Here is a 14,851-nt window from a genome sequence, read left to right as displayed (position 1 = left end):
CCTAGTGCATACATTTCTCTTGAACATGTGGTAAGTCGCTCCTAAGGCGAATTCTCAAAGGTTTGTAAAACTGCAATATTCTGAACGTGATCGCGATCAGATATCAAGAACGAAGGATTATCTACAATCTGTAGAAAAATCAGTCTGCAGTGATAAGAATCGAGGGCTGTGAAAAAGAAGCAGCAATCCAGAAAGAAGTGAGGAAAGGCTGCAGTTCCCCCCCCCCCCCGGCGTCATTTTCAATGTTTATATAGAACAAGCGGTAAAGGAAATTAAAGAGGGATTAGGAAACGGAATCAGAATCCAAGGACAGGAAATCCAAAAGATTTGTCGATTGTATTGTTATTTTATCTGCGACTACAGATGATATGCAGAAATTGCAGAATGGTACGGACAGAGTCTTGAGTAAAGAGTACAAGATGAAAATAAATAAGTCCAAAACAAATGTAATGGGGTTCAGTCGAACGAAGTCAGGTGATGCAGGAAATATCAGATTAGGAAATTAAGTCTTAAAGGAAGTAGATGATGATGCATAAAATGCAGACTAACACAAGCAAGGGAGGCCTTTCTTAAGAACAGAAATTTGCTCATTTCTAACATTGATAAAGGAATTAGAAAGACGTTTTTGAAGACTTTCATGTGGAGCGTGGCATTGTATGGTGTGAAACATGAACGATAACTAGCTCAGAAAGAAAGAGAATAGAAGCTGTTATAGAAGAATGCTGAAGGTGAGATGGATAGATCAAGTCAGGAATCAAGAGATACTGAATCGAATTGGTGAGAGGATACATGAGCACGTCCGGGATTCAATGCGAATGCGGGCTGATGCAGGTACCAATCCTAGCGGAGCTCATTTTAAATATTTCATCTGAGAAATAGTTTCATGGTATATGTTGGTACTGATTCGCGGTCCACACAGCCTAAGTTATTAGAATTGAGGAGATATCTGACGGTGAGATAGTTGCCCCGTTCTAGAAAGCCAAGAATAACGGCCGAGAGGATTCGTCGCGCTGACCACACGACACCTCGTAATATGCAGGCCTTCAGGCTGAGCAGCGGTCGCTTGGTAGGCCAAGGCCCTTCAGGGCTGTAGTGCCATGGGGTTTGGTTTGGTTTTTTAGATTTATTTTGTCTGGAAAGATCAGACCAAATCTCTTCCACCAAATCACATTATGAGATACAGTAATGCTTCAGCTAATGACGAAAGTAATTCCTCTCAGCCTGTGTGTAATCATTGTGGGGAACTGTTTAAGTCCACCCAGTAGGGGGAAGGCGGGGGGCGCAGTATTCATATCTTAAAAGCACATCTGAATGAGCACCGGGCACTGTTAGTGAATATACAGTTAACTGGGACATCAAACCTCATAATAAGTATTGAAATAAATTTAGGAACATGTACAGAACAAGGGAATCAATATAGAAAAGAAAACAAGAAACACACACAACTCGTACTACCAAGAGCATATGGATATGGAGGGGAAAACTACAAAGTGACATCAATGAATCTGATTATTTTCTTATTTGTAGAAGACTTTGTAAAGTTCCTGTCCACTGCTATTAATTTTTTCCTGGGCCTAAAAAACCAACAAGGAAATTTTACGAGACGCGTAAAAAGAAATCGTATGTTCATAACGAAAAAGGATATAAACAAAGTTTAAATCCGCAAAGGCCGGCTAAAAGGGATAGAGATAAAAACTAAGTAAATATTTATATCAATTGCCTCAATTTCAGTTGCACTATCAACGTAGGAACGCAGTTAGAACGGTCCTTCATGTAAACAATGAACAATGTCTGATTAATTCTCAACATGTATTTGGCTATTCACATGAAATATTAGGACACGAACATAATTCAGCGAGAGAAAATGACCCCCAAAAGTTTGTGAAGTTACTCAAACGGTTCACAATGACACGTTGAGTAATGTTATATCTAAATATGAAATACAGCTTGCAACAAATAGAATCGCGGAAGACACTTCACCTGGACCTGATTAGGTCATCGTTAAAGCCATTAAAAGTGAGATGGCTTCCGAGATAATCGCTACAATAACCACCCATGCTTCAAACAGAACAGGTACCACCATGTTTTAGAAAGGCAAGAACCGTTCTTATACACAATGGAGGTGCCGTTGATGACATTTGCAAACTGAAGACCAATCACAATCTTTTCTATTGTTAGGAGAGTAATAGAGCGAGCTCTTGATAAACACCTAAGATAATACGTTGCTTTTAATCCACAACAACGGTGATTTATATCTTCAGCCGGTACACATATCAATACTTCTACACTTGACTCGGTTTTAAATTCCGCGAAACTGAACAAAACTGGTATAACAGTGATTTTTCTAGACGTCAGAAAGGCGTTTGACAATGTTGGGCACCATCATTTAAACGAGACCTCGAGTAAATTAGGAATTCCTGAGAAATTACAGGAATTAATAGTTAATCTCCGGACAAGAAACACTACAAAAACAGAAACTGTTAACTGGAAAGACAGCACCTTTAAGTCTGAAAATGGGTGTCTCTATAATCTAGCAACAGATATTTTAGACGAACTAACTGAAGACACTCTCACAAGCCACTATGGATATTCTTTAGTACCGGTATCACATTTTTCACCTTTAACGATCATGGATTTCGCTGATGACTTGGTTGTCATAGGCAATAGTCTAACAGCAACACTTGAGCTCTCGAAAATAGTCATAAGGAGATTTCATGAAATAGGGCTTTATATCAACCCAATGAAATCTACGGCAATCTGCATCGAACGCGGAAAATTAATCGAAGACCCAGCTGAATTTAAGAGCTGTGATAAATCACGTTTGCAACATGGAGAAACAATCCGATATCTAGCAGTTAACTTTTCGAATGAAATAATTTCTCAACCTAAACAGGCACTCAATTACAAAATAAAAAGGAGAAACTGATTTCTTCTCTACTATTACATGCTGATCAGAAATTTAAAGTAATAAACACAGTTATATGCCCATATCGGCGTAGAGCTAACCACTCTACCCCATCAAGTGCCGAGGTTACGGATAGTGGAAGCCTTTACCTTCCACCCCTCCACGGGCCTTCATGGCCTGTACGGAGATTACTTTGCTTTGCTTTGCTTTGCTTTATATGCCCATATCTCTTACACCCATTCCAAACTATCAAACCAGAGAAAATTCCGAAAAAGTTCCTTTCTGATACAGACATATTAATAAGAAGTGCTCCTTAGGAAATTCTTCAAATACCTGCAGACATTCCTAATGGAATGGTCTACGATGAGAAAAATATAAGGGGTTGGAACTCTTCTGCACCACTTGGGAAGGGCATCTTCAGCACATTAACATCTGTAATGTACTATTAAGCTCAGGTGACGAATACATCCATGCTACAAGAAATCTGAAAGAAGAAATAACTCTTTCACTACAATCCCTCAATGTCGCTCCATCTGACAATTTGCTACATCCTCGCTTAGAAATAACTAATGCCAGAAATGTGAGAAGAGTACTGAGAGAAAAGATATTCAGTGAGTGGTGCAACGTGCAGCAGAATGAAAGAGGTGTATGGTTACGCAATGAATATACTCCTGCCAACTCCTGGATTCGAGACCATCATGGCTTGTCATGTAGTGAATGGCGTGAGGCAATTAAGATGACAGCAAACATTTCAGCAGTCAGATCGGTACCAGGAAGATCTCCAAAAGCCTCTCTTTCTAGGAGGTGCCTCAAGGAGATTGAAACTCTTGCGCATGTTCTGGGATCTTGTCCTCATGGTGAACTTTTAAGGAATACGCGTCATCATAACATCCGTTCGTTAATTGCGACAACGCTGAAAGACTATGGTTTCCAGGTATTCGAAGAGGTTCATGGCTTAGCGGAAAACGGAAGCCACAGAAGGATCGGGATCATTGCCTTCAAAAATAAGAAGAGAGATTACATCATCGAGCCCCACTGTTCGCTTTGAAAGCCGTAAGTCGCAGCCCCCAGATGTCAACCTCGAGAAGAGGAATAGTTATCTACCAACAATCCCTTATTACAGAGAGAAATACCAGCTAGAGGAAATCGAGATAGTGGGTCTGAAGATTGGAGCGAGGGAAACAATTCCCGTTTTTGCTACTAATTTTTGGAAGCAGATGTCTCTGCCAGTTACAATGTTAGTGGAGATTGCCATCATAGCCTTAAGAGTTTCATTGATAATTCTAAGAAATCATTGTTACAATTAGGTTACCATCAACATTTCTCAAGAATATTTATTTAACTTCTAAAAATGAATAGGCCTCTAAAAGTATACTTTGTCGCAAGGCAGCCTCTGCATGAGAGGAAGTATTTTATAAAATAAAAATATATGGAATAACAATCAGGAATATCAATTGTAACGATTAACTTAATGGAATGTCCGCCTCTGTGGTGTAGTGGTTAGTGTGATTAGCTGCCACCCCCGGAGGCCCGGGCTCGATTCCTGGCTCTGCCACGAAATTTGAAAAGTGGTACGAGGGCTGGAAGGGGGGTTCACTCAGCCTCGGGAGGTCAACTGAGTAGAGGTGGGTTCGATTCCCACCTCAGCCATCCTAAAGTGGATTTCCGTGGTTTCCCGCTTCTCCTCCAGGCAAATGCCGGGATGGTACCTAATTTAAGGCCACGGCCGCTTCCTTCCTTCCTTCCTTCCTTGTCTATCCCTTCCAATCTTCCCATTCCCCACCAAGGCCCCTGTTCAGCATAGCAGGTGAGGCCACCTGGGCGAGGTACTGGTCATACTCCCCAGTTGTATCCCCAGACCCAATGTCTCACACTCCACGACACTGTCCTTGAGGCGGTAGAGGTGGGATCCCTCGCTGAGTCCGAGGGAGAAACCAACCCTAGAGGGTAAACAGATTGAGAAATAAAGAAACTTAATGGAATATGACGTTATAGAATGCTCCAAAATTAAACAAAATATTCTAGAAGACCAGAACATCTGTAAAGTCGCAATATTTCATAATGGTAGGCCATAACCTGTAAGAATCCGTGAATATTTCATGGCCAAATATTGCCATGGCGACCACAACAAAGAGGATTTTCTTAGAAAATAAGAAATTACATAAGAAGACATTTCCATTGACTTATCTTTCACACAAAGATGACGGTTTCCCACCAAAGCGGTTTTTGTTATTGCTACCAATAAACCACAAGGACAAATCTTAAATAACGAGAGTTTTTGCTACAGCCAGTAACTTTCAATTATTTTGCGCTCACCAGAAAGAAGTTCAAAGAAGACAATGAGGAATAAGACCAGGAACAGTACTAAGAAATTTAAAAGTATTTACAAAACAGTTGTTTATGCGGAAATAAATGTTATTGCTGGAAGCGCGGATTCCTCCTTACTATCCAGTAAAGATACTTCAAATATAAACCATCCTCTTGATGTCAAAAATTACCAAAATAATTCCCTCTAAAAGCCGTTAATATTTCTACGGGTATTATGCAAGTATAAGGATAATAATGAACTGTCTGACTCCTTAGCTGAATGGTTCAGAGGGTCCCGGGTTCGATTCGAGGCCGGGTCGGAGATTTTAATCGCGTCTGATTAATTATTCTGGCTCGGGGACTGGGTGTTTGAGTTTGTCCCAACACTTTCCACTTCATATTCATACAACATAATACCCTACCAACCACCACAGAAAACGCGCAATAGTGATTATATCCTTCCATATAGGGTTGGCGTCAGGAAGGGCATTGGGCCGTAAAACAGGGCCAGTTCGCACCCGTGACCTCACAAGTGTGGGAAAAGCAGTAAAAAGAATAAGAAGATAATGAACTGCAACAAATTCAATCATGAAACTAAATAGAGGATGGAACGGAGATATTTTGAAATATTCAGTGAATATTTTATTACGTTAAGCTTAGCTATAGTAAAACATTATTTTCAAACCTATCTCCATTGTTATACAGTATCCGTTGTTAAGCGGCTCGAGTCATCCAACCACCATCCTAATTGTACCATTCCAGAGCAGTCCACCTCAATTTAACGTATAATATCCACAGCTACTCCTATCAGTACAGATAATTATTTATGCATTCTTGTGGAGGTCGCGTAGGGCTCCTTATCTCTGAGACGGTTCGATATCGTACTTCCTAGAGCTCAAATACTCGCAAGGTGACTGTGTAATCAGTGGTAAATTTCATCAGGATTTTTATTCTTCTGAGTCATTGCTTGCAGATGAACGTTATTTAGTTTTTAAAGCAGTAATACATTTCTCACTTGTTTTGGAAAATTAAATTAATAATATCGGTCACTTCAATCCTATTCACTAATAATTTTATTTGTTACTTTTACTCTCGCTGCTAGCTTTGTAACATATGAGTGGCTCACCTTAATATTCGGAATTCATGTATTTTTCCAAATTACATCAGGTGTAAACCTACAAATAAATAGTATGGATTAGTTATAATTTATATAGTTAAATTATACATACAGGTAAACCCCGTTATAAGCGGATTCGTTATCCGCGATTTCGCATATACGCGATTTTGGTTTTAAGTCTAGTGCTGCCATCTGTTAACAGTACGTGGAAGCTGTAATTCGGGTACAAACACGCGTGCCGAACTCTAACGTACACTACTTCGCGCGCCAAGGTTAAACGGAGCAAGCACATCTCTACGCACATCTTCTGTTGCGTTTGTCGAGACGTGAATCGTCAGTTCAGTTCAGTAGAGCTGTGAAATTGCACAGGTTTCGTATTTAGAACGCCGGATAAAAGGAAAGAAAGTGTGCCTGTCGAAGGAAAGAATCGTATAACAAAGTCGTATTCGTTAGAAACAAAGTTAGAAGTTTTGGATCGCTATGAGAAAGGTGAGCGTGTTTTTGACATTCAGCGTGCTTTGGAACTTAGTGAATCCACTGTGAGAACTATTCGCGACAATCCAGAATCAATTCGAAAAACTGTTTAATCTTATACTGACTAGAGTGACCAAATGTCGCTCGGAAGCGATGGAAAGAATGGATTGGATTGAGCATCACAACCAACAACACATGTCTCTCTCTGGAGCTGCTATTCAAGCTAAAGCCAAGAGCTTGTATGCAGACCAGTTTATTATTGTGTGTTTCAATCTTAAATTTTTTAAGTGTATAAAGTTTGCATTAAAATGGGTTTCAGAAACATGATAATGGTTACTTTTTGTAAAATTACTAAGAATCTCTGCTACTTTAAACTTAATATGTGAGTAAACGGAAACCTAACCCTATTTTACATATAAAATGGCTCTCGATTTACGCGAATTCGGTATGCGCGGCAATTCCGCGGAACATAACTATCGCGTATAACGAGATCTACCTGTATATATAATTTAACATAACAATGACGAAAAAGTTCAATTTCCGTTGCCTGTAGCGAATTTAGCAAATTACACTGGCGGAAAAAAAAAATCCAACCACCATGAAATAAGGAATGTAGAATACGAAAATGTTGGCAATATATTTGTCGAGGTAACATATATAATTGTTTAAATGTACAAGACGACAGGTTAATTAATATCCGCGCGAGGAAAGCCATCGCAAATGTGCCATGTTGGTCCATTAATAACCGGTGTAAGCGCCTAACTGTAGAAATGTGCATGCATTGTGTCGTACAGGTGCCGTATGTCAGCTTGTGGGATGGAGTTCCATGCCTGTTGCTCTTGCTCGGTCAATACAAGGACGGTTAATGCCGATTGTGGATGACGCTGGAGTTGTCGTCCAGTGATGTCCCACGCGTGCTCGACCGGGGACAGATCGGGGGATCAAGCTGGCCATTGCAACATGTTGACACTCTGTACAGCACGTTGGGTTACAACAGCGGTATGGGGGCGTGCATGGGAATGCTGTTCATGAATGAAAGCACAACAGGCCGAATCACCAGACGGACGTACAGATCTGCAATCAGGGTGCGTGTGATAACCACGAGAATTCTCCTGCTGTCATAGGAAATTGCTCCCCAGACCAAAACTCCCAGTGTAGATCCAGTGTGTCGACTCTGCAGACAGGTGGAATACAAGCGCTCACTTGGCCTCCTCCTAACCAACACACGGCCATCACTGGCACCAAGGCAGAACCGACTTTCACCGGAAATCACAACGGACCTCCACTCCATCCTCCAATGAGCTCTCGCTTGACACCACTGAAGTCACAGACGGCGATGGTTTGGGGTAAGTGGAATGCACGCCGCCGGGCATCTGGGTCGGAGCTGTCCTTCAAGTTACCGATTTCGAACAGTTCGTTGCCTCACTGTGGTGCCAACTGCCCCTCCAATTGCTGCTACAGACGCAGTCCGCTGCGCCACACCCATACGCCGAATACGGCGGTCCTCCCTCTCACGGTACTTATCTACCGTGCTCCCTCTCGGTGGTACCACGGGGACGTCCGGATCCCGGTCTTCTTGCGAGCGTACCCTCTCGTGACCACTGCCACTGCTCCCAGCACGCATTCACAGTGGAGACATTCCTGCCAAGTCTTTCTGCAATAGCGCGGATAAAATCCACCTTCACGTAGTATAGAAAATCGCAAATAGCTTCATCACATTAATATCCAGACAATCAGTGAATGAATAACTGTATTTGTGTTATTTACTCTACCACGTCTCTACTTGGGTAAGTAGAGGGAAATTTGTGGTACACTGCGCTGTTTTGCTAAACGTAACTGCTGTATATCACGAACTATTATGATTTTTTTGCTAGTGGCTTTACGTCGCACCGACACAGATAGGTTTTATGGCAACGATGGGATAGGAAAGGTCTAGGAGTTGGAAGGAAGCGGCCATGGCATTAATTAAGGCACAGCCCCAGCATTTGCCTGGTGTGAAAATGGGAAACCACGGAAAAACATTTTTATGCTGTAATCATTTCTCGATACGTACAAGGAAGGTTCCAACCTATACCTAATACTACTCCAGACAGCCCTTCCCATGTAGCTCTTATAAAGACGACACAGACAAGCTCTAGTTGTTCTAGATTCAAGACTTTCTCAATTAATGGTAGGCTTGTTCCTCTTATTCCCGTTTACGAAACGCATCGCTCTTCTTTGAACCTCTTCTAGGGAATTTATTAAACCTACCCTGTACGGATTCCAGCAAGCAGATTCATGTTTACTTGCACGAGAACTTACAATAAAGTGGTAAAATCGCAGAGAAATATTTTAATACCTCGTATGAGATGAAGAGTAGTTAATAATATAAAATTAATTATAGATAAGATATGACCTTACACAAATGATTAAATGTGAAAAAAATAGTGTTAAGAATAACACCAAAGAATCTGAAAATGACTGCGTCACAGCTTGCACACAGAACATTTGCTTCTTACTTTCGTTACCTAATCGTTTCCTTCTCATCCTTAATCAGTGTAATGCCGTTTAATGCTTGTAATAGAGATAATGTGGTATTTACACAATATAGTAAGTTTCAGATGTATTTTTAAAACAAAAGTTAAACCAATTCAGGGAACTAAACCTGAAAGTGAAATGAAAATCCACAGCCTGTGTCCAGTCATTCGACCGGGTCAGGAATGGAATGAATGAAGCCCCGTCTAGCGGCGAGGATAGGAATTGTGCCGGCTGCCGAAGCCTGTCGCACTCCCCTGGGGGCAATGATTAATGACTGACAGATGAAAAGATATTGGAGTGTGTTGCTGAAATGAAAGATGACAGGGAAAACCGGAGTACCCGGAGAAAAACCTGGCCAGCCTCCGCTTTATCCAGCACAAATCTCACATGAAATGACCGGGATTTGAACCACGGAACCCAGCGGTGAGAGGCCGGCGCGCTTCCGAATGAGCCACGGAGGCTCATAACTAAGCCTACCACAGAAAAACATGGTAAGTTTTTGTAACGTAAGTATAGACACCATATATATCTACTATCCATAGTGTAACATTATTATTATTATTATTATTATTATTATTATTATTATTATTATTATTATTATTATTATTATTATTATTATTATTCATACTGAATATTCAACACTATTTTGAAGATTTTTGGAAACATAATATTTTTGATAATAAATAATCATCTTCTTTTGCTACCGCTTTTTCCCACACCTGTGGGGTCGCGTGTGCGAACTGCGTCGCACATGTGGATTAGGCACTGTTTTGCAGCCGGATGCCCTTCCTGATGCCAATCCTATATAGAGGGATGTAATCACTATTGTGTGTTTCTGTGGTGGCTGGTAGTGTGGTATGCTGTCTGAATATGATGAGGAGAGTGTTGGGACTGGCACATACACCCAGTCCCCGAGCCAGAAGAATTAATCAGAACCTATTAAAATCCCCGACCCGGCCGGAAATCGAACCCCGGGGCCCTCTGAACTGAAGGCCAGTACGCTGACCATTCAGCCAACGAGTCGGACCATACAGCTTTCTGAAGAATAAATACTGTTAATATCTGTAAACAGAGTAACATTTGGTAACTAAGGATAGATATATAACGAATAATGCAGCTGAGAATAAATATTACTTATTACAGAATTCAGGATTATCTATCTACAAATCCAGCGTTCCGCCCAATTGTACTCTTCAGTTGGGATAGCACACCTTACTAAGATGTTGGCTGAAAAACGGTTGAGTTACCACTGCAAGTTTCGTCTTCAAACACTATGATTCATTCTTCTAACATGGGTGTGTTTGTAGAATGGAACTTTATTTTCTAGCGAATACCAATGAGGAAAGAACTGATAAAATTAGATAATTATTATTCACATTTATTGAGAAAAAGCACTGTAATTCGTTACACTAACAAATTTTATTAAATGTTTTATTTGTCTTCCACCTAAAGCCAGACAAAGATTTTTAATGTCTGTTATAGTGAGCGACGTATTCTTCAATAATAATGTATTTTAAGTTTGATTTTTTATAAGGTTGAATTGTTCCAGACGTTTGATTTTCTAAAACGTTGTAAGTACATGTTATCGGCGGATTGGGAAGTTATCGAACTACTTGTGAACTACAGTCGAAACAAATAATACAGTATTTGGGAGTGAAGCTGAAAGCCTACTTCTCTCTTCTGTTAGTAGCAAATACTCAATACTGGAAAAATAAGTACCCAGATGTAAGAGGTACATTCAGGGAACGTAGCCTAATTAGAGAAAAACTTATATTGATATGCATAAAACTCGATAAAATGTTACATCATTACTCGAAATCCAAAAGTAAATGCCACCAACAGCAACAATCGTGCAAGGTACGTTGCGTCTGGCTTAATTTGGGGAGCCTTTAAGATATTGCGGGAGGATTCAGTTCCTTTCTAGTTACCCGTTATCATTCTCTGGTAGGCTTTTCTCTAGTTACTTTACAATTCCACAATCAAATTTTTCCCATTCAAAATATTTGACTTCTAAAACTTAACTTCATTCACTTATTATGCAACCGTGAGTTCTGATCCGAAACGTGTTAGTGTGTTGTGAGTGTTACGTGTTATCAACGGATTGGGAAGCAATCGAACTACTTGTGAAGAATACCTTTTTGTATGTTTTTCTCGTGATTTACTTCTTGAAATAACACTGTAATCGTAACATTCTAGTAGCTGATATACAACGCATGGAAACGGACACGGGAAAGATCATGGTCTGATGGTTAACTTTTCAGTTGTAGTACAGAACCAGTAGCTTCACCAGTGCTGGATGAAGTATTATGTTACTTCTCCAGGACTTCGAAAGTCATCAGAATAATCCTGCAATTGACTGGAATAATAACAATGAGTTAATTTATTAATTTGACCACCTAATCAATTCAATAAGTCTTGTCTTTGTTGATTTACAGTGACATGTTAACTAAAATGGTACATGTTTCGCCTTGTATATAGGCATCATCAGCCATTGCCTTAACCTTGAAATAAAATCAGGCACCCGATTTACATATAAATAAAATAAAACGAATAAACTCATTGTTATAATTCCAATCAAATATCATCAATACACATCAAAAATGATATTTATCACATGTAATAATAATCCTACAATATCCATCACTGGTGGAGATATTCTTAAAATTGAACAGAGGTAAAGCAGGGCGTCTTTTCAGCAAATTCCCCTAACAGGTCGAGGCTTCGTGATGAGAATTTTGAGAACTAAATTTTTTGTTAAATCAATAGCAAACTATTTGAAATGCTAAAAGTCATTAACTAAAAGGGGAAAAAATTCCAAGGTATCATTTGTAGTCGCACTTAGAGATGATAGTCATTTAATGTCTCAATGCTATAAAACCCAAAAAATGAAATAATTTCTTTTTCCTTGCAAATTTTGGTACCATTCCAACATCATTAGAAGAGAAAAATCAGTTAGGCCTATTTCCTTAAGACTGGCGTTCTCTGAAATAATTGTAATTTTAATTGTTCTGATTACTTGTTGAAAAAGTAATTGAGTAAAATACTTCTTTGGTTACTGTAAATATTTAATAACCTGGAGTCGGTTCATTAACGAACCCTTCAGTGTCCAGCCTTCGACGTCGTGAAGCAACACCGATAACAAGTGATGGGAAAAGTACGAGAAAATTTTCAGAATGTTTAAGATCTCACAGGTAGATCGCGTTACCAGCGAGGAGGTACTCCGTCGTGTCAGATCAAACAAAGTCCTAACACTCGCAAAATTCAGGAAAGTATCCATCTTTGAGGACATTTTCCGAAATAACTACAGCCTGATAGAACTGTTCATTGCTCATACGCACCATCATCAAAGAGGGCACAAACAAAATTTATCGATAATTGGCGGACAGAGCAGCCACTCTCTCCAAATTGCTTTGAATCGATTCTCCTTCAGTAATGTTGTAGAGACGATTGCAAAGAATATGTATTCATGAAATGTTACCACTATGAGAACTCCTTGTATTTGAACCTACTTACAGACCTGCATATTTTTTGTCTTGTGTAAACAAGTGCAATATGTATGCATGATTTTCTACTATAATTGAAGTTTTTATTTCTCATCTATTGCAACTAAAACTTTGTGATTCTACATTATTTCCTGCGAACCTTCGAATGACCGTTCCCTTGTCAGCCCGGTAGATTATTGTTGCAAGAGGAAGTACAACTAATTAGGAGAAAGCTTGATCCTTCGAAAAATGAAGATACTGGGAAAGAAAAGGGAAAGGGCATGAAGGATGTGAAAATGAAAGACTCCCCAGCCCTCGCAAACCCACTACCGTCAGGATCGGACGAGAACAAGACCAAAGAATGTTGGATCAGAGGATTCAAAAGGGTACCACAAGGCTGTAACTCTTAATATCATCTTCAAGAATTCAAAAAGAGGTTTCCCGTTAGTGCAACACTAGCAACGCAATTTGCATTGATTGATTGATTGATTGATTGATTGATTGATTGATTGATTGATTGATTGATTGATTGATTGATTGATTGATTGATTGATTGATTGATTGATTGATTGATTGATTGATTGATTGATTGATTGATTGATTGATTGATTGATTGATTGATTGATTGATTGATTGATTGATTGATTGATTGATTGATTGATTGATTGATTGATTGATTGATTGATTGATTGATTGATTGATTGATTGATTGATTGATTGATTGATTGATTGATTGATTGATTGATTGATTGATTGATTGATTGATTGATTGATTGATTGATTGATTGATTGATTGATTGATTGATTGATTGATTGATTGATTGATTGATTGATTGATTGATTGATTGATTGATTGATTGATTGATTGATTGATTGATTGATTGATTGATTGATTGATTGATTGATTGATTGATTGATTGATTGATTGATTGATTGATTGATTGATTGATTGATTGATTGATTGATTGATTGATTGATTGATTGATTGATTGATTGATTGATTGATTGATTGATTGATTGATTGATTGATTGATTGATTGATTGATTGATTGATTGATTGATTGATTGATTGATTGATTGATTGATTGATTGATTGATTGATTGATTGATTGATTGATTGATTGATTGATTGATTGATTGATTGATTGATTGATTGATTGATTGATTGATTGATTGATTGATTGATTGATTGATTGATTGATTCATTCATTCATTCATTCATTCATTCATTCATTCATTCATTCATTCATTCATTCATTCATTCATTCATTCATTCATTGTCAAGATTCTATAAATGTTACCATCAAGCCATAAGTTATTCTAATAGCATATGTTTCATCAAGTGAATTGTGTGTATGTTAATATTTTGTATAAACTGTAACGTAGATGTTTGTATTGTTCTTATTTGCTTAGTAACCGGGGCGACTCTAGGGAAAGAGACACGCCGACTTGTCACTCCCTAGATTTGTGAAGGAGAATAAATAGTCATTTGTATTTAACATTTATACGACATTGTTAAATAGCGGAGAGAACTTCAGTAACAGCTTCCCTCCGGAACAGTTCGCACTCACGTGACTGGCACGCACAGATCCAGGTTTTATCCAAAGCCTGGCGAGAAAACCCTTACCTGTAGAGCCCGTGCCTAGGAGTGGAGTGTGTGACAGAGACTCTTTATCACAACAGTGTGATCCGTATGCTTTCGTGACGTTACGTTACGTTTGAATTCGGTAAGCGCTCTTCTCAGGAGTCAGTTTTCTATGATGATAAACTGAAAGTGAAGCAGTTAGACGGGACCACACCAAAATTAAACATTTTGTACAAACAACAAAGTCCTGAAGTCAACGGAAGGCAAATTAACTCTGAAGTGTATACAAAAAAGTGGTTATTGAGCTGTAACGAAAAGTGCGTTTTTCTGCTTTCCGTGCGCACTTTTTCGAGGAGACTTTCTCGTGCATCTGGGCGACAAAATGAAAAAGCGTGAGCAATAAAATAAACATATCAACAATGTTACGAGTTTTTCCGTTTAGAGAGGGTAAATACAGTATGTAC

The 14,851-nt window shown here is 39.1% G+C and overlaps 1 protein-coding gene across 1 annotated transcript in view; it reads left to right on the top strand.

Moving 5' to 3' along the window:
- Nucleotides 1–7,681: 7,681 nt before the first annotated feature.
- The window catches only part of LOC137501182 (lysosomal acid glucosylceramidase-like), a 109,104-nt gene continuing 101,934 nt past the window's right edge, over nt 7,682–14,851 (top strand). Inside the window, exons 1-2 of the mRNA XM_068228044.1 lie at nt 7,682–7,888; nt 7,984–8,149. Coding sequence (XP_068084145.1) covers nt 7,682–7,888; nt 7,984–8,149 — 373 coding nt within the window. The remainder of the gene's footprint in view (nt 7,889–7,983; nt 8,150–14,851) is intronic.

This window comes from Anabrus simplex, chromosome 6 (genome assembly GCF_040414725.1).
Source record: "Anabrus simplex isolate iqAnaSimp1 chromosome 6, ASM4041472v1, whole genome shotgun sequence".
NCBI classification, from domain to species: Eukaryota; Metazoa; Arthropoda; class Insecta; order Orthoptera; family Tettigoniidae; genus Anabrus; species Anabrus simplex.
This window is presented reverse-complemented; position numbering and strand designations above follow the sequence as displayed.